At 37.8% G+C, this 25,341-nt stretch overlaps 1 protein-coding gene and 1 long non-coding RNA gene across 3 annotated transcripts in view; both read left to right on the top strand.

Moving 5' to 3' along the window:
* Positions 1-25,341, top strand: part of LOC309487122 — a 66,108-nt gene that overhangs the window by 19,446 nt on the left and 21,321 nt on the right. The gene's annotated exons all lie outside the window — the stretch shown is intronic.
* On the top strand, positions 42-20,213 carry slc29a3 (solute carrier family 29 member 3). Of its 2 annotated transcripts, XM_082153942.1 has the most exons (7): positions 42-390; positions 2,142-2,273; positions 3,886-4,285; positions 10,465-10,547; positions 12,239-12,465; positions 16,094-16,256; positions 19,339-20,213. In XM_082153942.1, the coding sequence occupies exons 3-7, from the start codon at positions 3,959-3,961 to the stop codon at positions 19,961-19,963; spliced, it is 1,425 nt and encodes a 474-aa protein (XP_082010068.1). In that variant the 5' UTR covers positions 42-390; positions 2,142-2,273; positions 3,886-3,958; the 3' UTR covers positions 19,964-20,213. The 2 variants fall into 2 exon arrangements, with proteins under 2 accessions (XP_082010068.1, XP_082010069.1); XM_082153943.1 differs by lacking the exon at positions 42-390 and having other exon boundaries at positions 830-2,273.

The following is a 25,341-nucleotide window of genomic DNA, read 5'->3' as shown; positions in this document are numbered from 1 at the left end:
TAGTGGATGTTTCAGGTTGTAAGAGGACAAATGGGTTTACCTTTAAATTTAAAGTTAAAATAATCTACCTGTTGAGACTTTATTTTGTATACTCTTTCTGTATAAAATCCTCTGCTGACTGCAATTTCGTGAACACAGAATTCATTATCATAAATGTGTCTCTTTTTTGGTTAACTTACATGACTTTTAACTTGCCGTGAAGCTTTTAATTTGAATTCGTGTTATAACTGTTACACCAAGTGAACTGTACTGTACACTATACGAATGTTGTTGTTGTGAACTCTCCTATGTTTGTGTAATGGGCACCACGTCGACTCAGAGTGTGTAGTTATTGTCTATATGTGGAAACCAGGTACAAGAAAGATGAACTCAGCTCAAATCAAGCTATTGGTGAGTATCTTACGTGCAAATTCATACTGTTGCAGTTCAACCTAGTTCAGCAGGTTTGAATTGATTCATATGTGAAGGAATGTCATATACTAGTCACCTGATTGCGATAAACATTAGACTAAACAAGGTTAAACACGAGACTTTTATCTGGTGTAAGTGTAATATTGTCATTATATAGCCTCCAAAACAGCTGTTTCGTCTCTCTTAACAGCTGTACGTTACATTTATTACTATACAGTAACTTTACCTCAACTTTGTATATCATTCGTCTGACTTCTGATTTCTTTTCTTAGCTATAACTTGGTTTTCTGTTTGAAATGTCATTTTCCTACACATTTTTAAAAATGCTGAATCTGTCTTTCCTGTCATACTGAAACACTTCCCTTCACTGTTTCGGAATTGGGTGAGTGACATGTGCTGTCTCGAAACCCAGCTGACCAACGACGTATCACGATTCACGATAAGCAGAAATGCTGCTGCCTAGGAGCACCTATAGGAAAGAACAAAATTACATTTAACCCTCTTTATGATCTCATTTGTTTCTCCCAGACAGCATTGAGAGTGAGAGAACAAACTGATACATTTTGTTGCTGCAAATTCTACAAGAACAAATTATCCGAGCTCCTCTTCACACTGATTTTATATGTTTATACTCTTTTACTGTATGCCAACAGTTGTCTCGTTTGTCTTTTTCTTCTAATGAATTTTAGGAAAAACCTCTGAGAGAAAGTACATTTTTCAGTAAAACATATTTGAGAACTTTAGAACTAAATGAACGAGCAGCTTCCAATAAATACATATTTTTTTCTTGGTGTCTATATTGTCGAGTATTCTTTGTAGTAGCATGTGAACTCTATATTACATGTGTATGGTAATCATTTAGTTCCATGATTTTACCATCGAACACTATCAACTGTACCCTTTTGTAATGACATCTTATCTTTCTAATGGCTCTGCATAAAACCTTTTGCACTGTAGTGATCGTATTTGCCACCGTTACTATTGGTGAATGACTGTTGTCTTTTTTTGACAGAGCAGCCCAGCTAACAAAAATATGTTCTAAGAATGTTCTGCTAACATTCCCATTAGTTGTGAAAAGGTTATTTCTGAATGTTCTCTGAACGTTCTGAAACAAGTAGTAACATTTAAAAAAACATTAAACGAAAGTGCAACTAATATGTAAAAAAAAACGATGTATAAATAACAACCATTATATTAACATTACTGGAAGAATGTTTGCTCATAACTTTGAGAGAACCTTGCCAGAACATTGGCGAAAGTTCTGAGAACGTTCCCTGTTAGCTGGGAGAGTGAGCAATGGGCAACAGTGCAATTTAATGCTAGTAAATAAAATAAAGGCAAAATTTATGAATTTAAATGAAGACTTATGTTACACAATATTTATTTAAACTTGTAATAAAAAATAGTAAATGTGCACTGTTCATTGATGAGGATATCATATTATCAGCTGTATATTAGAGAGTGAAATTTGTTATAACACAGTGGGTATGTCTGTAGTCTTCTAGGTAAATGTCAGTCTGGTGTCATGTGATTGAGTGGAGTACAGGAAGAGCATGTGAGAATTTTGTAATTAGTGTGAGCAAATGCACATAAGGCATTACCAGTTACTCCAGCATTCCTTGAGTGACGCATCAGAGGGGATTGGGATAGAGACAGATTGTTCTGTGTAACTGGCTCACATGCTGTACTTTGAGTAATGTGGTGGAGGTGTTTTCTCATGTCTCTTGCAGCGCTGTGAGTCCTGACGGAGTGTTTCCTTCTTTCTTCCTCATGATCTGAGCGGCCAGCATCTCCAGAATGGCAGACTGATTTTAAAAGCAGACTGACAGTAATCTCACAGCAGCAGAGGGGCTGACGGTCTGGTACGTTTTTTATGGATTCTGTGTTTTATTGTAGTGGTTGTTTTATTTTTGAAATTCCTTCCTCTTTATTGCTTAAGCAAACATGGACATGCATGATCATGTGACTTATGGAGGTAAGGCATTCTATTAGATTACTTTTTAAATCATGAGTTACTTATTTTACTTTTTTTATCAGACTTATGATTTTCGCCTGGTGGATGATAAACAGGCATAAATATCCCAAAAGGGAGAAACTGAGCCATGTCTAGAGATCTGAATAGCCTTTCTCAAGCACCAATGTATTCTTATGCAGATATGCTGAATGGAAACACCAGGTAAGGTGTGCTTAAAAAACAACAACAACAACAACAAACTGCACTTAGTTGAAGTGGATATTTTTTTATGAAGACATGCTCATAAACTACAGTGGAAACGCATTTACCATTAATGTGCAACAAAAAAATTCATTTGATTAGATAACTGCACTAAAAATCTCATTGGACACCATCTCAAAAGTTGTTTTAGTCATTCTAAAATGCCTGAGGCAAAAAAAGCTTTAGTTGCTTCCCACGGTTGCAGCTTTGTTTCTCTATGTCCAAATGAAAACCACCAAACCACTGCCCAGAACACTTGACTCATTACTAGTACCACTTTCTATTCTATTTCAATTGTATCTTTGTTTTCTACTTTAAAAAAAAAAAGAACTAACTGCCAAAGATGCTTTTCATACTCAGTATTTGTCTTGTTTCCAGTCCCAATATCAAAAAAATATTTTTTTAGAATTAAATAGAACTATTTCTATTTAAAATAGAATTGGCCTCCCTTATTGCAAAAGCATTTGTAGGAGTTTCCCTTTCAGACGCAAAATTTATGGGAGGAAAGTATTGAAATGAATCACGCAAGGTGATTTACTAAGGTTTGCGCTCGTCAATGCCCCAAAAAAGCATGTCCTAAACCAGATGCTAATTTGCTCTGCTATTGGTGGATTGCGTTGGTCATTATGGAAATGATCTGGCTGCCTCTGTGTTCTTTAATTTGCTTGTCGTCAGTAGATCAAGCGCTGAACTTTCCACTCCCATCGGCGCTTTTGTGGAATTGCCTTCTCAGGATAATTAGCCCTGTTTAGTAAATCTGGCCCTTTGTCTTGTTTTCTGGGAGGAAAAAAAAATATCTAAATTATATTTAATATCTTAAAACAAGCAAAATTATCTGAAAATAAGATCTCTTAGCCCATTGGCAGATCATTTTGCTTGATTTGATCATTTGTTTGATATTTGGACTGAAAACAAGACAAAAAGAGTCACATATTGTTCTCTTTTGTTGGTTCAACTGCTTCTATTGTTTTCCTCATTTGTAAGTCGCTTTGGACAAAAGCATCTGCTAAAAGATTAAATGAAAATTTATAAGCAAAATATCATTTATGCATTTTTGGTCTTTTTGATTTTGGGGCAAAAAATGTCCATATAGTTATATTCCTGACAGTTTTTGTAAGATTCACACCGGTTTACCCCCATTATTGTATTGGCAAGCTTTGCAAGGACAGGCACCACTCACTTTTTTTACTCTGAAAATGTAAAAATCTAGTTTTTAATTTCTAGTTTTTACCCTTCTCCTCTTTTTCTCTCTTTTCCAGCATTAGTTTATCCTGGTCACCCTCACTTATACAATCCGTTGGATTTCCCTTCCTCCATCCTCTCTCTTTGAGAATGGATGGTAAGTCTCTTCAGGCCAGCACGAACTCTTCCTACATTCCCACTGCCATCTCCTCCATGTCTGACGAAGAGCATTCAGAAGGTGAGGCGGCGGGGGGCGACAATTCCCCATTGCTGTCCCGACAGCAGCCAGCGGGACCCCTGGCGACCCGTCGCTGCCCGGAGGACTCCTACAATCTAGTGTACATCATCTTCTTCCTGATGGGCATCGGCTCTCTGCTGCCCTGGAATGTCTTCATCACAGCCAAACAGTACTGGCTGTACAAGCTCAGCAACAACTCCAGCCCTGCTGGTCAGGAGGAACCTCACAATGACCTCAGCGTAAGTGTGTTACAAAATTAAATAAATCTTTTGTTTATAATTTACATGATTTTATCTATTTGCACACTGTAAAAAAGAAAAGAAAAGAAACGGGCAGCCGTGGTTGCCAGAAATTCACCATGAAAAATATGATGACAGTATTTTAGTATGTGTATTTTTGAATATTTTACAACTTATAATTGTATATTAAGCAATATAATGTTAATTATAAACTAATCTACTTAAAGTACCAAAAATTGCTTTTTTACCTAAAAATGTAATAAGCACCACAATAATACAGGTGGTAAAACTATAAGTGGCCTTTCCATAAAACATGGTGCACAGGGTCATAAACACAAAGACAAAACACCATCAGCGTAACACATATGACACTAAAATGAAGCAATAAACATTAAATAAATAACAGAAAATGTACGTAAAAAAAAAAAATGGGGGGGGAAATCTGACAATTCAGAAACTTGCAATTGCGAGTTTATATCTCTCATTTCTAAATTCTTTCTCACAATTGCGAGTTTATTTTACTGTTTTGCTTTAAATTATATTGTAATTTTTACATACAAAACTATTGACATTTGACAGTATTTAGCAACACATTATTTATTATTATTTAGCAAAGTATTTTACAATATAATTTGATGTTAAGTCGTTTACTAAAAGTTGTGTCATGAAACTCTTGCTGGCGCAGGCTAATAGGTCCTTAACTCAATCTGCTTGCAATCACATCATTCTCTATAGGACAGAGCTGATTGGTTCCTGTTGTATCAGTAGCCGATAAGCTTGTGTGCTCAGCCTTCAAATACTTGGTTAGCATTTGACTTAGTAGTGCAGTGTGCTTTCAGAAACCCTCCACCTTCCCCAGCTCCACCTGTATAGATTTGCTACGGCTAATTCATGTACGCTATATTGTACAGAAGCAGCATGTCTTACTTGCTCACAGCAGCGTGTCATGTATGTATTGGCAGTAGCAAGTCCTGTTCTTGCTCTGCAGAAGAAGCATCGTAGCAGATCTATTCCACCAAGACCAAATATATTAACATTGTCATACCCATTACCAAGCCAAACACTCAGAGTTGTCATGACAGAACTTACAGTAAACCAACGGACAGGATTTTACCGTGGCAATTTAAAGGTTTTATTGATTTTTTTTCTGTAAAATTACAGAAAAAAATTACAGTGCGGCTTTGAAGAATAGTAGGTTTTACACAGTATATACAGTACATTGCACAGACATGTGCCAGATGTTGCTAAAGCGTGTCAGATGACAGAGAAAGTGTTTGTCACCTACTTGATACCACACTGAAGAACTATTTAAAGGAATCACAATGTTTCTGTGCTTTCTGCTCACCCCAGCATTCTCAAGGTCTTGTGATATTTGACAGAACTGCTCTTTTCATGTGCAGAATCACAGGACCTCTTTTTGTTTTCTAGGGTCACGGAAGGTAAAAGAAAGTAGTAATGGGTAGAACATGTCCCCTTTAGATGGGGACATTAGTTGCATTAGTGTGTGATTTATAGTGTTAGGGCTGATTTGCACGTGACAGAACGTGTTTTTTCCACTACGCTACTTTTCCATTGTTTTTCTATGTAAACACACACTAGACGCACCATTGTGCTCACATTTTTTGCAGCATCTTGTGCATCACACGTGTTCAAAAATGTACCACTGCCCGTCTCATGTTTTTCAAAGCAAAAAGACATTCTGTGTGAATGGCCCCATAGTTGTTCACATCCCCTACTGTTGTCATTCCTTCTAGACTGCAGTTGATCTAATTACGCCCATTTTCATGTTTGTTTCTAAATATATTGAATTAGCAGGCTTTTATGTTTGTATTTCTCTGTTAGTTGCTGGGGTGTCAAAGGCAGATCACATGATTTTAAACACAAAGAAAAACCATCAGGTTTTTACATCGGTTCTAGTATTTGGATCATTAACTTTTAAACTAAGTTAAGCATTCTTGGTTAAGGTGCCATAAACAGAAATCTGGTCGCTTTTTCTGAAGAGACTAAACGCATAAGTTGCAAATTCAAAAGTATGATTAGATTTTTTTCTTTTCTTCCCTGTTTGTCACTCTCACTTCTGCTTTAAACTTTAGTTTTATCTGACAGGGCAGGAAATGGTAAAAATGATAGTGTGTATGGAAGTAGAATAATGTCAAATGTTTTTGAAATAAAAAGCCTGTTGAATTGCACTACTTGAAAAAAAATAGGCATTGCATTAACCATGCTTGCATTTTAATGCATTGTATTTTTAGTGCTTACATTTTTATGGGCTGAAATTCAACATGGTTGAATATTTAAGCTGTGAATATTTCAATTAAAAACATTTCAAACACCTTTTCATTATTAAAAATTCAATAATCCATATTCACCTTTCATATTTCACTTCCAAAATATTCAAACTATTTAAAAATACAACCAATAATATTCAACAGGCAATTTTCGGTCCATTTTATTTCGCTTTGCAAATTCGCTTCCACAAATTCAGTGGTTCAAATTCGACAGTAAATTCAACATTGACGTCCAGGAACTGCAGGAAAAGCAGTAGATTGCCGAGCATACTCTCCATCTGCTGTTAGTCGACCTCACCAGCAGATGGTGCAAAAGCGCTTGTTGTTGACGAAGACATTCATTCATAAAATGAAAATGATTATCTGTGTCAGTATATGCGGAAAAGATGATAAACACACAAAAGCTGTGTTTATGTTTCATTCAATAACTTCATTGTTACTTTCCCTGTGTATTCTACATGTCATCAGCTTTCTCTACCATGAACAGGATTATAATCGGTTTCCCTCAATACCTCATACTCAAGGATTTCCCTTCCGTTGATACAGTGATATGAAAGACCAATCTTGCACCTTATTAGGGAAGTAGGCTGTATAGGCTATTATATAGGCTACAGGCAAGAAGATGGACTCAGAATATGAATTTAACGCGCAAAGTTTCATGCTGAGCGTTTCGTGATATACTGGCATAAAATCAACACATACCTATATTATGCATACGTGTATTGCATTAGCTTAAACTGTCACAGCACTTGCATATTGTCCTCCTATTGTTAGTTTAACTGTAAATCGCTTTGGATAAAAGCTTCTGCTAAATGACTAAATGTAAAAATTGGCTTGACATTGGACATTCGCACATTTAGGGACCGTCTCTAAAGTTTCATACAACATTGGCATACACGTTTCTAACTTCAATAGCAAACTTAAATTTATTTGAATAAATATCAAAAATCCAAAGGGTGCGCATTATGCCTGACACTAAATGAACACTTTACAGTAGGTTTTATGACTGTAAGTCGTTCTATTCAAATGCTATCGGAGTTAGAAACGTGTATACCAAAGTCGTATACACTTTAGAGACGGTCCCTAAATGTTCGAATGTCCAACATCAAGCCATCTGTATGCCAATCTATCACTAGGAAACGCTCAGCATTAAGCTTTGCGCGTTATTCTGAGTCCATCTGCTTGCCTGCGAGTTTGGTCTTTTACATCACTGTAGTCCATTAAGCTACGTTAAGCGTTGTATATGTCCAGCAGGGGAATCCTTAAGTATTGAGGGAAACCCTAATAGCCTGCATGCAGCACATCCACAATATAAAGTTAAGGCAACTAAACAACCAAGAGAAATATATGTCAACCTCAAAAATGTAACATTGGATCTGTATATCCGCATCGGGGAATAACATTATAATCTCGTTCACGGTAGAGAAAGATGCATGTAGGCTACACAGGAAAAGTAACCGTGAAGACACTGAATTTAACATAAAACAGCCGTCATAATAATCACAAATACACTTACATTGCTGTAAATGAGTTTTATGAATGAATGACTTGTTCTAACTGTTGCTGGTCTTCAACACGCGCTTTTGCACCATCTGCTGGTGAGGTCGACTAACAGCAGATGGAGAGTATGCTCGGCAATCTACTGCTTTTCCTGCAGTTCTTGGACGTCAATGTTGAATTTACTGTCGAATTTGAACCACTGAATTTGTGGAAGCGAATTTGCAAAGCGAAATAAAATGGACCGAAAATTGCCTGTTGAATATTATTGGTTGTATTTTTAAACAGTTTGAATATTTTGGAAGTGAAATATGAAAGGTGAATATGGATTATTGAATTTTTAATAATGAAAAGGTGTTTGAAATGTTTTTAATTGAAATATTCACAGCTTAAATATTCAACCATGTTGAATTTCAGCCCATAAAAATGTAAGCACTAAAAATACAATGCATTAAAATGCAAGCATGGTTAATGCAATGCCTATTTTTTTTCAAGTAGTGCAATTCAACAGGCTTTTTATTTCAAAAACATTTGACATTATTCTACTTCCATAAGTGTGTCATATTATGAGACTCTTCCACTTGTGTTTGTGCGTGCCAGTCATCAGGAGCACATGAGCTCTGTCCTTTTGAGCATGTGGCATATTTCTCAAGGAATTGTAAGATGCATCACTAAGGATGACTGACATATTTATTGCTTAGCTTTAAAGGGGTTATATGCAGAATTCAGAATTCAGAAACACTTGTTATTAGCGACACCGGTGGCGGTTAAGTGAACTGCAGCCAGCAACTTGATGCTCGTGCTCGTACTCGTGCACACGTAACATACCTAGAGACTGAACGTGATTCAAGGCCCTGATATACTCATTGCAAAGTTCTTTATTGTTCGCTTAGAAGTAAGAAGTTGGAAATACCTTTGCAGCGATATGTGCCTTTTACGCTGCTGAGAGAGACGTTTAGATGAATATTTAAATATGTGCTGCACACAGCGGTAAGAAAGCAGCAGTTAAGGAAGCATCTGATCATAGCGATGTGGATATGTTTGCACGAGCTCTGAGATTCACATGCATCATGACAACAACAGATAGTAATAGGTCATTTGTAAAACATTTCCATCGGGGCAGTCGTAATACTTTGTAAAAGAAAACATCCTAAACGCTCAAAATAATCATCAAAGTTAAGAATCATCACATCATGACATCATATGAAAAACTAAGGGGAACTACACTGTATTGGGCATTCAAGGTGAACATGATGGCATCAGTTTCCAGTGAGGGGGGGTTTGTCAGTCTTTGATCTTCCTACTGAGAGTCAAACTGAATGTTTACATAGTCTTAGTTCTCGTGACCAGCTACTGTTTATACCATTTGGGGTACTATTTTCTTCACAGTCGGGGGTAATTGCCTGTATTGTCTTTAGATGCTTTTGTTTTAGTCACTTCTAAGGCTGTGTAAGGTCAACACCTTTAAGGACTGCCCACTTATAAAGCCTATAAAATACAATGTAAAGCTCCTCAGACTTGATGACTGCAGCTACTTGATGAAAAAATCCTGCTGCAGATACAAACAAAGCTCCTGGTCTTCGCTTCTGACATTTCCAACAGTAATCTAAATTACTGAGGAAAACTAGGTCACAGGACAGAACCAAAACACAATGAAAACAACAGAACAGGGCATACCTATGGCTTCTTAACTATAAACATTTATCTTTACTATATTTTTCTGTCTGTAATTTGTACAAAGTTTTTCAGTGGATGATATCTAGAGACCTGGGTGACCAATACATGTCAATAAATTATATAATACTATTAATTATTGTGAATAAAAACCGATAAAATTGCTGAAATTAACCTTTATTGTACACAAGGTTTCTCAAAAATATTTGGAAACAGAAAATGTGGGTTATCTTATCTATTTACAAATCTGATACTGGACATATAAACACAGAATAACTATTATCAGGTAATGATCTCATGTCAAATAATGTCAAATAGCAGCCAATCAAGGCAGCCTATTGGTCTGTCACAACTTGATATGAAAATAAAGCTGAATACTTTCTGCAATACGTCTGATTCTGATTGGTCAATTGTGGTATTTTGCGATCAGATATGTTTGTATAATGACCTAAAGCTAACTATGTAATTGACTGTTGTCCTAGGTAACCATTGCCTTATGTAGCTGTGCTAGTTTCCTCTTTTATCATTCTGCTATCTATTTATTCTTGCATAATAATAATAATATTTCATGCCCATTTATTGATTGGGTTAGTAATAGCCATAAAATAAGTGTTATTTAGGAAAATGTACTGGCATTGTCCCTTACATACACCACTGATACATGTATTGATTTTGAGTAACGTGAGTTGACTGATGTTTTTTTGTGGGTCTGGTGTCCAGGATTACTTTGAGAGTTACATCTCCATCGCTTCCACAATTCCATCAGTGCTGTGTCTCATCCTCAACTACCTCCTGGTCAACAGGTAAAACAATCTGCACACTTTCTGTATTATCCAGCCAGAGCATGTGCTTTATGATTCCAAATGCCTATAAATCAAGGAGGGACTTTGGGATTTGCAGTTCAGATTCTACAGCAGTTGATAAGTAGCATTTGTTTGTCTTCCCATAAAAAAACTAAAATGTTTTCTAAAACAGGCGCAAATGGTTGCAACTTCTTGTGCAGCACAAACAAAACATCTGTCTCAGCCTAAATTAAATCAGTTAACACACACAGTGTCCTGTTCAAGTGTACTGTGGTATCTTTGTAACTGTTGCCAATTCCTGTACTCTTAGAGAATAAAGATTCACTGTGTCTGTTTTCCAACATCACATGTTGACATCCAGGATTCCCTCTAATTTTAAAGAGTCAATACAAGTTGCAAATGAGATCTTTTTGGCCAGCAAGTAAAGGAGAAACATCATGCTTGATGAGCACACTGCTGTTTTGCGTGAAAACTAACTGAATTGGGATGAGTGATAGGATCATACAAACTGGATTGCCCCAAAAAAATTTAAATAATGTTGGCCCTCGGCATTGATGTCGACCTGTAAACAGGGGCTAAATCGACTTCAGAACATTGCTTGACTTTCTGCAAACTACTGAAGGAGCATAAGCAGCATTTCAATAAGCCTACACTGCAAGAAATTGCTGTAAAAAAATAAAAAAATAATTGGCAAGTAGGAGTGCACTGATCTTTGAATATACCATCTGCCTCAAATTTCCTAATTGGTGCACCAGTGTTGGCGAGGTTTAACTAGCAGTAACCAGTATTGATATCAGTATCTAGACAGCAGGGTGGCTGATGGCAGTATGGTGCCTATAGATATATATATATATATATATATATATATATATATATATATATATATATATATATAGCAAAAACCAAGAAAAACCAAAACACATCTCTAGATCAGGGGTATTTAATTAAAGTTTCAAGAGGTCTGGTCTCTGTATTTGCTTCCCAGCGGAGGTGCGGACAATACTTTTTTGGAACAGTTGTACATTTCCATTGGGGCAGTCGTAGTACTTTGTAAAAGAAAACATCCTAAACGCTCAAAATAATCATCAAAGATGAGATTCTTGGGCCCTGAGGCCAAGAGCCAAAGTTGTGATGTCTAAGAATTTGTATCTATATTTACCAAAAAAAGTACATGTTTCTCCCAACTGGATATGGATATAAAAAGGTTAGATCAGATGTTTTTTTTGTTTGTTTTTTTTTTACATTTAGACATGTGAATGGCACATAGAAGCCTTGAGACTGAGAAAACATACCGGGGGTGCAGGGTTTACCTCTTAAGAAAAGTATGGACCATTTTCATATTTTGCACAAAGTAATAAACTACTAAAAACAAACATTGTACATAAACTAATAATCAAAACTCTCATCATGAGGACAAAACAAAGTTAACTAGTGATTTCAAAGTTTTTTGTCATTCCTTGCTATCTTTAAATAATTCTCCAAAGTATAACATTGTTTATTATGAAATGCTCTTAATATGCAGATTAATAATGATAAATGTATGGAAAAACAAACATCTAAAGGTGCCACACATCAACTTAAACGGTCGGAGTCACCTGCATAACAGATACAAATAATTGTATTTGCTGCATTCTCGTTTTCTGTAGCGTTTTAGCAAAAGTATCTGTTTTATGTATGTGTATTTCTTTCAGGTTGTCCTCTCGGGTCCGGATACTGTTCTCTCTCCTGGTGATCTTGGTTGTGTTTGTGGTGACCACAGTGCTGGTGAAAGTGGACATGTCTGGCTGTATGATGCAGTTTTTTGGGGGTACACTGGCCAGTGTGGCGCTGGTCAGTGGGGCGTCCAACATCTTCTCTGGCAGTGTGTTCGGTATCAGTGGCCATTTTCCCATGAGGATATCTCAAGCTATCATATCAGGTACAGCTGAACTTTCTCCTGAGTTGACTGAATAAAAAATGTCCCATATGCCACCAGCACATTGTTACAATACTTTTGGCTAGACTTTCCGCTTATCTCACGCACACCTCAGACATTTAGGCTGTTTGTCCACCAAAGTGTTTTTTCCTAAGGTTAACGTATTTTTTCAATTGTTTTCAATGGGAGCGCCACGTATTTAAAGGGTTAGTTCACCCAAAAATGAAAATTCTGTCATTTACTCAACCTCATGTCGCTCCAATCCAAACCCATAAGACTTTCAACGTTCATCTTCGGAACACAAATGAAGATCTTTTTAATGAAATCTGAGAGCTTTCTTTCCCTACATTGACAGCTACGCAACTACCACTTTGGTTAATAAAGAGATCGTAAAACTAATCCATATGAATTGAGCGGTTTAGTCCAAATTTTCTGAAGAGACACAATCGCTTTATATGATGAACAGATTGAGTTTTGGCTTTTATTCACATATAAACATTGATCAACTCACACATCAGTTGTGGTAAACAGAAGCTCAAGCATGTTTGCTTGAGGTGCAAGAACCAATGAGGTTCATTCTCATGTTACGCAGCACATTTAAGCTTCCACTAGAACCAATGAGGTTTGTTCTTGCGCGTCAAGCATGTACGGTTGAGCTTCTATTTTTATTTTTTGCTGATTAATGTTAAATGGGAATAAAAGCCTAAATTAAATCTGTTCATCATATAAAGCAATGAAGTTTCTTCCGAACATTTGGACTAAACTGCTTAATTCATATGGATTAGTTTTACGATCTCTTAATGAACTTTTTGAAGCGTCAAAGTGGTAGTTGCGTAGCTGTCAACGGAGGAACAGAAATTGACCACCGTCACGTCCTTCTTGTACAACGACAAGAGACGACAACAAGAAGTACAACTACGGAACAAGATCATTTAAAACAAGGGCCAGAGCAAGCACTTTACATTGTGCCAACATTTTTATATTCAGAAACAAACTATTTGCAAAATCAAATACTAGTAACACTGCCGTGGATATTCCATTTCATGCCAATCAATGCATCTCAACTGGAAAACTGCACCCACAGCTAGGCGTTTTCAGCTGGATAAAAAATGATTTGATGGACACAGCCTTATTGTCAGTGCTCTTGCCATTGTACTGTTTGCTGAAATTATAGGGTGAGGTTTGGAGAAAAAAATGATTTAAAGAAACTGAAAGTAGCTGTGAGAAGTAGTAGTCTGGCAGAACAATCCTCAAACTTCAATCTAGTTTTTGTGTTTATGTCAAAAAAATGTATGGGGTTAGAATTGTTGCATATTTCTAGATAAATAGATTTTGAGTCACAAATAAAAAAGTATCCACAAATATGTGTTCGTGTCACAAATACAACTTTGCCTGCTGTTTTTTTGTGGACCGCATAACACGAATTATGAATTCTCTGCTACACAAATTTGTGGATTTTGAAACATTTCTAGCGTTAAGACGCCCACAAATAGGTAGACTCGACCCACTGTCTACTTTAGCCAATCAGATAACAGCCACTCATATTTAGCCAATCATAGCACGCGCTCACTCCAACCAATCATGTTTTATTTAAGGGAGGGAACAGAGTCAGTAACCAAACACGCTATTACTGTTACTGGGAAGGTACGTGTTAGGTTCAATTAGTTTTATTGTGGCCAAAACATTTTAACTCGTGGGAACGTGATAATAAGTCATAGGCGGCCAAAGATCATTTCATCAAGGTAACAACATCCTTATGTTGTGGCCATGCGATCTTGTGTTCAGGGAACAACATTATTTTCTCGTGGTCTCAGTAATAAAGTGCTGTGGTGATGACACATTTTTGTAGGCCAGCCTGGAAGTTAGCGTCACCTTAGACCCCTCGACAAAAACACATTAGGCCAGCCCTATAGGCTAAAGAGAGTCAGAGAAAAAGAAAATCGTCTCAATATTCTGGTCTGGGAAAAAATTATAAGTCATTTCCATATCATATAATCCTTCAAGATTTATCAAATTTAATAAAATGAATAAAATTTAACAAGGATTTTATTCAACAATTCCCAGAGTTCCTCTCTAATATTGTGTCTCGTTGTGATAGACTGTTGATTCTTGGAGACTTTAATATTCACCTTTGCTGTCCATCTAAACCTTCGGTGAAAGAGTTTTTATGTCTCATTGAATCTTTAAATCTGTCACAATCAGTTTTTAGCCCTACTCACAATTTGGGGCACACATTGGATTTGGTGTTGTCCCATAACAAATCTGAGAGTGATTGATGCTGCTATCTCTGACCATTTGCCAATCGTGTTTGAATCTGTCTGTGTTTTTCCCACCTCTACTTGCTCTCAGTTTGTGAGTTATTCTGGTTTCATTCAACCTTCCACTGCCAGTTTATTTTCAGAGTACTATCAAACTAACTTTGCGGATGCCATCTTCTTTGACGAATTAGAGTTGAAGAGATGGTGGAGGATTTGACTAAATCCTGCTCCATTTCGATAGACTCTGTTGCTCCCCTTAAGTCCAGGAAAGCCAAGGGAAAGGGCACTGCTCAGCCTTGGTTAAATAATAAAAACCCGCTCTCTTAGACAAGAGTGTCGGAAGGCAGAGCGAAAGTGGAAAAGAGACGAACTCCAAGTGACCAGTTATCCAAAAGTCAGTGAAAGAGGCTAAGTCTGAATTCCTCACAAAACTCATCACTGAAAATGCTAACCGACCGAGAATGCTGTTTAAGACATTTGATTCAGTGCTAAATCCCTTACCAGTTCCTTCTCTTGTTCCATCTCGGGAAAACTGTGAGAACCTTTTAAAAAATTTAGATAATTAAGTTTTATTAAGCCAGTAACATATGATCCCCCTTTGATTTGCTCACCAACTGGTTCGCTAGCTTGTTTTCATCCAGTTATCGCTGCTCCGCTAGCTGATATTGTTTCCAAGGCTAAATGTTCCAGCTGTGAGTCTGATGTCATGCCAACTCGTGTTTTCAAGGACGTGTTTGAAACCTTGAGCCCAGCTGTAACCGCTATTATTAACAATTCTCTAGCGAATTGAGTTGTACCTGCTAGTTTTAAACATGCTGTGGTTCACCCCATTTTATTTATTTGTGAATTGAATACACTTTTGTAAAACTTTTGTATATATTTGTGGATCTCATTCTAATTGTTTGAGAATTTGTTTAATATTTGTGAATCTCTTTACATTTATTTGTGGCTATTTATCTGGAAATATGCAACAATTCTTTTTTCGAATACTATTTTTTTATTAATATGCAACAATTCTAACCCCCGTCACCATGAAATCAAAATGAGCAATTCTTGTTTTTGATGTAATATTGCAGTATTTATAAATGATTTACCCATGCACATCATTTTATTTTTTTAATTCATTTTCCCAGGTAATCTTTAACTGAATAACTTCCCACATCACATGTTCTTTCCACATCTTTCTTTCCACAACATGCTCGCTCAAGTTACAAAAAAAATGGGATGCACACCGATGCAAAATAGGGTCTAGCAAAGTCAACGTGCATGTCTGCCAGCACTGTGATGACATAATTTTTTGTTACATGCAACCAAGTGATCTTGAGGACATGGCGAGTACAAACCATGCTTAATCTTGCATCTTTTGACTTCAGGTCAGGCCATGGGCGGCACTTTGAGTGCATTGGCGTCGATAGTAGATCTGGCTGCCTCAAGTGACGTGACCGACAGTGCACTGGTGTACTTCATCACAGCTGACGTCTTCACTGTTATCTGTATCATCATGTACCTGCTGCTGCCCACACTGCCTTACTCGAGGTGAGTGAGTCTCCATAACATGTAGCACAAACACATTTCAGGTGTGAACAGACCAGCTGACACATTTCCATCATTGCACTGTATATGTCGTCATACCACCCAACACTTGATAACCATTATGAACATTTCACTACATTAAACATTTGACCCTACGAATACAAAAGGAACATAGTTTTCTTTCATTTGTCTCATGAGTATCTGCCGTAAACCCTCACCACATGATATACACAGTGTCCCTGTTGAAAGGGAGCAGAAAGAGGAACTGTGCTGCTGGTAGTGGATCCTTGAGTTTCATCAGCGGTTTCGTGACACCACAGTTTCATGACACAGTTGTGAGGTTGAGATCAGGAGTTGACGATGTGCCAATATACTATTGTTATACACTTGGGTTTAGGGATTTCTCTTTTTTTAAGTCCTACATCTACGAAACTCATTTCAGCCTCATTTATGCTGATTATCAAATCTGTCGGTCAGCCAGACACAAAAAGAGAAGTTTAGCAGAATCTCTCTTCCATACAATGTCACTGACAATACAATGTCCAGACTCTATCAAACCACAACAATGCAGTAAAAGAACCATGAAAGTATAATTAAAGTTCATATGATTTGTGAATGATATTCTAAATCTTCTGAAACAATATGATGGATTTTTTGGAAGAAAAGCTCTGAAATCTCATTCAGATTCAAACATTTACTTTCATCTTACGGAAAAGAGCATCTTGGAGATTCTGCTAAATATCTCCTTTGTTCCAAAGAAGAAAGAAAGCAAAGAAGATTTTAGAACAATACAAGGGTAAATGATGATATCATTTTTGGATTAAAACTATTGGTGTAAATGCAGTACTCTGAGATACCATTAAGTGGCACTAGAGTGCTGAATTTACATGATGCCATTATATCACATAAGACAGTATCGCTAAATCATTTAATTATTACTTGTTTAAATCACAAGAAATTATTTAAATAATGATGCAAGAGAATCACTTATGTTTTGTGTTTTTGTCTAAATCATTGAGTGTAAATCCTTATTTTGAAGAAGATCATTTTAATGTTGTCTGTTCTTTTGGTCAGCACTATTTTCATGGCATATAGCATCGGTTTCTTTTTCTTTTTCTTCTTTTTTTTTGGTTAGAAGACACTACTGTTCAAAATGTTGGGGTCAGTAAGACTTTAAAAAAAGAGAAAATTTTACTTTTATTCAGCATGGATGCATTACCGGTATCAAAAGCCGGTAATGCCGGCATTACCGGTAATTACCGGTATCAAAAAACAGTAAAGACATTTAGGTTGCACTTTATTTTACAGTATGTTTACTTACAGTGTACTTACCTTAGAAAGTACTGGGTAATGTAAGGTAACTACATGGGTTAAGGTTAGGTTTAGGGGTAGGTTCAGGGTTAGTACAGTTATTACCCTAATTATTGTAATTACTATAATACGTACATAGTATGTACATGGGGAACAGGACTGTAAAATAAAGAGCTACCGACATTTATTATGTTACAAAAGATTTCTATTTCATATAAATGTTGTTCTTTCAGACTTTATAGTCATCAAAGAATCCTGAAAAAATTTCATGGTTTCTACAAAAATAAATAAATAACCAGAACAACTGTTTTTCAATAATGATAAGAAATGTTTCTTGAGCAGCAAATCAGCATATTAGAATGATTTCTGAAGGATCATGTGACACTGAAGACTGGAGTAATGATGCTGAAAATTCAGCTTTGATCACAGCAATAAATATATTCAAATAGAACATTTTGAATTGTATTTATATTTTACAATATTGTTATTTTGAGCAAACAAATGCAGTCTTGGTGAGCAGAAGAGAAATTTGGAAAATAATAAAGCAATAACAAAACAACAGCACACAAATCACTGGCAAAATGCTCAAAATGGTTACTGAGAGTCTATTATTAAATACTTTTTTTTTTTTTATCAGTATAATTCTTAAACACACTGTAAAAAGTGATCAGTTGACTTAACTTAAAAAAGCGAGGAAACCTGTTGCCTTAAAATTATTAAGTAAATTAACCATGCGTAATTGAAAAAATTAAGTTATGTTGAATTGTCAAGTTCACATAAATAATTTTTTTCAATTACACGTGAAGTTTATTTACTTAATAATTTTGAGGCAACGTGTTTCCTCACCTTTTTTTAAATCAACTGATCTCTCCTTACAGTCCACATAGTGACCTTCACGCACAACCTACAGGGGTTTTCTGCTTAAGATAATTTACTGTTTTTAATTTAATTTAATTTAAGTTTTATGTTTTTCTTATCACAACACAAAAAGGCTTCCTACGTGTTGGTTGCACTACATTGTCTTTTCAAACAAAAGAAAAAAAGTTTTAAAATCATTGATATTATTTATTATTTATTTATAGATGTTACGTTTCAGCAGTAGAAGAGGCGAGGGTCTTAATGCAGCAGTCTTTATTTTTTAAATAACCAAAACAAGATTATCCACAAGACGATGATAGCAAAAAGAATAATCCAAAAAGGGAAACACAAAGAAACAGTCTTGTATTCAAACAAAGACAACAAACTGAAGAAATATACAGTATAAACACAATATAATAAAAGCACTAAACTTGACACAGGTGAAGAAAATAATTTGTAACTATAGAAACTGATGAAAACATACTTAGAAACCAAGGAAACATGAAATAAACAAAGGAAAAAAACAGAAGCAATGGAACAGAAATAGCATTCAAAATAAGAGTTTTTGAACAGAAACGAACACAACTAGCTGTGACAATAGAAATGTATAGTATTTCATAGAAATTATAAAAGATTTGACAAAATACTATTTAAAAAAAATCTGTCTATTATATATTATTAGTCCATTATGTATTATTTTATAACAATAATATATAATAATCAATGAAACCATTTATTTCAGTACCCAGACAGTTACACCACCTAAACATTTTTACTTTAAGACCCACAACACAATTTTAACGCAGAATTGGAAAACGTATTCATCAGTCATTGTCTGTATGAATTGCAGTTTTCATTTTCTTTTCTTTCTTTCATTTTCATTGACCATAATACCAGGTGTCAATCTGTCTTTCAGATATTACATGGACCTGGCTGCTGCCCCCTTTAGTGAGTCTAACAGCCACACCAGCAGCTCAGACTCGTCAGATGTATCCGTGCCCCCCCTCAGACCCATCCTGAAGAAGACCTGGGTGCTGGGCGCCTGCGTCTTCTACGTTTTTTTCATCTCCATCATGATTTTCCCCGCCGTCTCCTCTGGAATCCAGTCAATGAATAAAGACTCTGGAAACCCTTTGACTACCACATACTTTGTGCCTCTGACTAGTTTTTTACTGTACAATGTTGCAGACTTCTGTGGCCGCCAGGTCACGGCCTGGTTGCAAGTGCCGGGTCCGACCAGTCGCGTGCTGCCATTGCTGGTCATCTCCAGAACCGTCTTAGTTCCTCTGTTCATGTTCTGCAACTATCAGCCGCGGTATCACCTGCACAATGTATTTTTTGCACATGACCTCTTCCCCGTGGTCTTCATCTGTCTGCTGGGGATTTCTAACGGGTACCTGGGCACACTGCCCATGATCTACGGGCCCAAAGTCGTGCCGCGGGAGCTGGCTGAACCTGCAGGTGTCATCATGTCCTTCTTCCTCACGCTAGGGCTAGCTGTGGGTTCAGCCGTCTCTGTGGCGCTCGTTCACTGTATCTGAGTGTCTATGACAGGCTGCCCTTCAGACTTTTAAAAGGATTGTCACAAGACTGATCATTTACACTACAGCACACCATTTTTCTCTCATATTTTTTTGTTACAGTCTTTATGCATTTTAATGGTCTTAATGACATGTATAGGTTTTTTCTTTATTTTAATCTTTTACTTTTTTACAATTTTTATTGTCATCTTTTAATAGAAGATATGTGGTCATGTTCAGAACCTTGAATAAAATATTTGTATAAAAAGAAGCATTGTATATTATTTTCCTGCCATAATACACAGACATAAACTAGAAGGTTTAAGACATAAACTAGGGTTTTAGTGTGCTTTAAGGGTTTAAAGGTTTTAGTGATAGTACATTTTAAATGTTCAATGCAAAAAAATTGCATATCTAACATATTATAAATGCAAAAATATAAACCTATCAGCTATACAATTGTCTCTTATACTTTTGACCTGACAGGTTATGCTTGAATGCAAAAAATTTATTTTGTTGGAAAATATAAATGATACACATTAATTTAGACCTTTTTTTAAGAGTTGAAGCAGAGGAAGGAAAAGCAGCCAATAAGTGTCCAGCACACATCTGAAGTCCTTCAATGCTGATAAAGAAAAGCTTCCCAGGATGCACTTCATTAAGTTGGGTGTAAGAAACCTGGGCCCGTATCCCTAAAGATTCTGAGAATCCTCTCAGAGAGCTCCTAACTTAACCTAAAAATTCCTTGCCAAGAGTTTAAGCTTAGAAGTGATTCCAGAACATTTTCAGTGAACTCTGAGCAAGGAATGGATGGAAAATCCTATCTTAGTGAGGAGGTGTGGTTGACCCCATTGCTAGGTATGAGTCATCATTTCAAAAGCCGTGATTGGTTGATCCTACAAGTTTGATGAAAATGAACTTTTGGTGATAATGAGCAAAGGATGTACCCTCAAATCAATAAACATAATTAAACACTCTAATCGTATGCAGACTGTAATTGTAAATAATATTTCACATTCAAGAAAATATCTGGAAAATGAATAGTAAGCTGTAGGGGTTATAGCCTAACATTAGAATCTAAAATATGTGAAAACTTAAGCTCATTACACCCTGTTCAAATAATGATTCATGTCTTATTTGCTCATATTAATATCCTAGCTGGCATATTTTGTACTTTCACTCCCATATGGACCCCATTGAAAACAAGATGGCCTATCTCAAGGGGCTGTCCTTAATGAAGTAGAAATTGCAACGTTACAACTCAGTGTGGTCTTAACGAGGGTAACACGGCTCAGCTTTTATCAATGTCTGTGATTCCTGGCTGGTCTATTTATGAAGGCTTGTTAACAAATATCCTACAAACACAGAAAATGGAGAAAAAAAGGTTTTGTGCAGCTGCTTAGGGGAACTCCTAAGCCACTAAAAGTCCTCTTCCCTGCTCTTAGCAGATCTCGCCTTAGGAGCCCTTTTAAGCGCTAGGAATCTTGAGGAATAGCTTTTATATTAACTGGGATTTTCGTGTCACTTTTAGGGGAAATTCTAAGAAAACGTCATGACTCTGAGAATTTTCTTAGAATTTGGCCGCTAGGAGCCACTTTTTGCACAAAAATTCTTTAGGGATACGGGCCCCGGAGTGTGCAGAGCTGGAATCTGGACAAAGAAGCAGCTCAAATATATTTTATAGATTTAAATATATTTTGTCAAATACATTTTTGATTATTTCTTAGTTTTGATTACTATTTTAAAAAAAAAGGGGAAATGTTTATAATAAAGAATTAGTAAGTGTATTTACACTTTTGGACAATTAAAATCTTCAAGTTTGTGATCTTCAAGGGTGTGATCTTAAACCTGTGACCCTATCCATAATTATATGACTGTCTCCTTTATACGCTTTTGTGTTTTTATGTAATATTAACAGATACAACTTTTAACCTTAAAAATGTTTTAGTAAATGTTGAGATTAACATTAAATAAGATTAGTAAATGCTGTAGAAGTATTGCTCATTGTTAGTTTGTGTTAACTAAGTAGTTAACTAATGTTAACAAATGAAACGTACTCGGTTACTAACGTAACCTCGGTTCCCTGAGATAACGGGAACGAGTACTGCATCGCTAGACGTGATGGAGAAATAATCCTTTTTCTCTGAATGTTGAAGACTTTTTATTAAATAACGCATAACGCACAAGCCATAACAGTGCAGGAATCTGCGTGAGTCTAATGGCTGAGCTGTGACAACTCCACGAACCTATGGTGATGTAGCGTATGTGCACGAACCAATTGGATGGTAGCCAGCCGAGCGGGCCCTGAAGATCGCCAGACTGGGCGGAGCATCCGTCTATAAAACTGGGCTCGTCTCGCCATAAGGATTCAGATTAACTCGACTGAATCGACGGACGCCTTGTCATGTAGCATAATAGCAAGGCAAGCTACGCAATACTCGTTCCCGTTATCTCAGGGAACCAAGGTTACGTTAGTAACAGAGTAAGTTCCCTATCGATATGGTTTACTCGCATTGTCGCTAGACGTGATGAGGAACCAATCCAATCACGCCCCGCTATAATTGCAGAACGACAATCGTTCTAAGGCCCCAGCTTAAGACACTTGAAATAAGGGCCTTGAGTGCAGTAGGGCTAAACAAGGGCAAAGTATTCACTCGACAGAAAAGGGTCTCGGACCCTGGGTCTGAGCCTCCAGGGAGATATTAGCTGGTCACTCCGAGGTCAACTTCAGCTAAATAGAGAGGACTTGTGCTTGTAACACAGGAATGTCCAGGTTATAAAACCTGGTGAAGGTGGACGGCGAGGACCAGCCGGCCGCTACACAGATGTCGCCAATAGATACACCACTGGACCACCCCCAAGAAGTGGAGTGTGCTCTTACACCGATGGGGCATTGAAGGCCCATCGAAGTATAGGCCAAAGCAATAGAGTCCACTATCCAGCGGGATAATCTTTGCTTCGTGACCGGGTGCCCTTTGGTGCGGCCTCTGAAGCACACACGAAGCTCACAGCTGCTCTGACTGTCTGAACTTGGCAGAGGGCTTGATACTGTATATACTCTTAGGGCCCACACGGGGCAGAGTAAGCTCAATTCTCGCTCGTCTTCAGAAACGGGAAGAGCAGTTAGTGAAATGACCTGTGCCATGAATGGAGTAGACAGCACTTTAGGCACATAGCCATGTCTTGGTTTGAGGATGACTTTGCAGTCATTAGGCCCAAACTCAAGGCAAGATGCGCTCACGGAGAGCGCTTGCAAATCACCCACTCGCTTGACCGATGCTAATGCTAGCAGGAGGGCGGTCATAAGCGAAAGTGGTCGTAATTCGACCGACTATAGCGATTCAAAGGGAAGTCCTTTGAGGGCCCTAAGGGCCGTCGACAGGAGGTACGAGGGGTTGAGCCTCCTAGCCCCTTTGAGAAAACGAACAACCAGGTTGTTCCTGCCAAGTATCTGGCCGGCCACAGAAGCGTGGTATGCTGCTATAGACCACATAGACTTTAAGTGTGTAAGGGGTATGACCACCACCAGTTGGAGAAAACAGACCACTTAAAGGCGTAGAGGCGTCTTGTGGACGGGGCTCTAGCCTCAGATATAGTGTCCAGGACTCCCGATGGGAGGTCCATAAGTTCCTGTTGAGTGGCCATGGAGGCCAAATCGTTCCTTTCGCCTTGGAAAGGTTGTCCTTCCTCAGGGGAATTGGCAATGGGGCTGTTGCTAACAGTTGCATCAACTCAAGGAATCAAGGCTGTGTCTGCCAGAGAGGGGCCACTAGAAAGACTAAGCGTCTGTCCTCCCTGATCCGTTTGATTACCTGAGGGAGCAGCGCAACTGGAGGAAAGAGCAATTCCCTGCTCTTTGACCTAAAATATTGGTCAGTGAAAGTTCCCGAAGATACTCCATATTCTCAGAACCGCCTAGGGTTGCTCATGTCAACAGCATGTCTGCTCCCTGGTTCAGGCAGTGCAGGTTACGATGTGCCCATAAGAGGAGGCTTCTGGACAGCTTGTACAGAGGCCTTGATCTGAGTCCACCCTGGTAGTTTATGTAGTACACCACTGCCATGTTGTCCCAGCGGACTAAGACGCGGTGTCCTATCGTGTCTGGTAGGAAGGCTTTGAGGGCTAGAAAAACCACCAGCATTTCCACTCAGTTGATATGTAGCCGCTTTTTCGTCCTCGACCAGGAGCCGGAAGTCGGTCTGCCTTCGCAAAGAGTTCTCCAACCCGTGTTGGAAGCGTCTGTCGAAACCACCTTCCTCCTCACACTGGTTTGGTATCAGCTTGGGGTGGAAGAAAACGGGAGAGCACGAGGGGCAGGGCCGTTCTCTGAAAAGAAAGCGATCCGCTAGCGTAGAGAGGAGAAACTCATGCTCTCGCAGTGAGAGCAGCTCATCTCGGTGAGCACGGCTTCTGCATGGGATTTCCCCAGACAGGCGACGCACTTACTGTGCTCGTCAGATGGGTGCAGAGGGATCGACATTTGCAACAATGCCGTGAAATTTGCTTTTTTAAAGATTTGCTCTTTGAATGCAAGCTGGATATCCGCAGGGGAAGTGCTGAAATCAGCTGTCAGCAGCGCTGTGTCAGCCTGTTCGAGAGTGTGCCGATCAGCAGGCTGCTTGCAGCTGTAGTCTGCTTGATTGCAGAGCGCTGAGTCAGCTCGTTCCGCTGCAAGGCTCGTTCTACTACTTGAAGGGCTTCAGCTTGTCCAGGAGTTCAGCGAAGAGATGTCGATCATCGCTGAAGGAGATTTAATCTGAATCCTATGGCGAGACGAGCCCCGTCTTATAGACGGATGCTCCGCCCATTCTGGCGGGCTTCAGAGCCCGCTCCGATTGGTTCGCGCACATACGCTGCGTCGCCATAGGTTTGTGGAGTTGTCACTGTTCAGCCAATAAACTCAACGCAAATTCCTGCACTGCTATGGCTTGTGCAGTTTCACTACTTTATTTAATAAAAAAGGTTTCAACATTCAGATAAAAATTTGTTTTTCCCCATCGCGTCCAGCGACGCAATACGAGTGAACTGTATCGAAACGGAACCTTATTGTAAAGTTTACCAATACATTTGTTAAAATTAAGAAATATTGGGGATCATATTAGTTTTTCAGTTATAAGAAACATTAACATTTTTCCATTAATTTGTGATTGAAGAATTAGCCTATTTAAATATTGAGACAATTCAAATAGAAAACATACAGTACTAATCTGAAATTTCACACTCCTCACCTATAGACTGTAAGTGTCAACTCTGTCTGATCACTTCCTTCTCACTTATTTGCCTTTTGCATGAAGAAACAAACGTAAAGTGATAGTTCAAAAGGGATTGCACAGTTAAAATGGGGGATTTTTTTTTTTTTTTTTTACTATGGAATCATTGTTGCCCCACAACTGTTTGGT

The sequence above is a fragment of the Leuciscus leuciscus genome (assembly GCF_965113295.1).
Source record: "Leuciscus leuciscus genome assembly, chromosome: 22".
Lineage (NCBI taxonomy): Eukaryota > Metazoa > Chordata > Actinopteri > Cypriniformes > Leuciscidae > Leuciscus > Leuciscus leuciscus.
This window is presented reverse-complemented; position numbering and strand designations above follow the sequence as displayed.

Excerpts from the sequence above, each read along its gene's own strand:
- slc29a3 (XM_082153942.1), top strand. The coding sequence starts at position 3,959 with ATGGATGGTAAGTCTCTTCAGGCCAGCACGAACTCTTCCTACATTCCC. Across the intron at positions 10,548-12,238 it reads AACTACCTCCTGGTCAACAG|GTTGTCCTCTCGGGTCCGGA; the intron begins GTAAAACAATCT and ends TATTTCTTTCAG. Across the intron at positions 16,257-19,338 it reads CCCACACTGCCTTACTCGAG|ATATTACATGGACCTGGCTG; the intron begins GTGAGTGAGTCT and ends TCTGTCTTTCAG.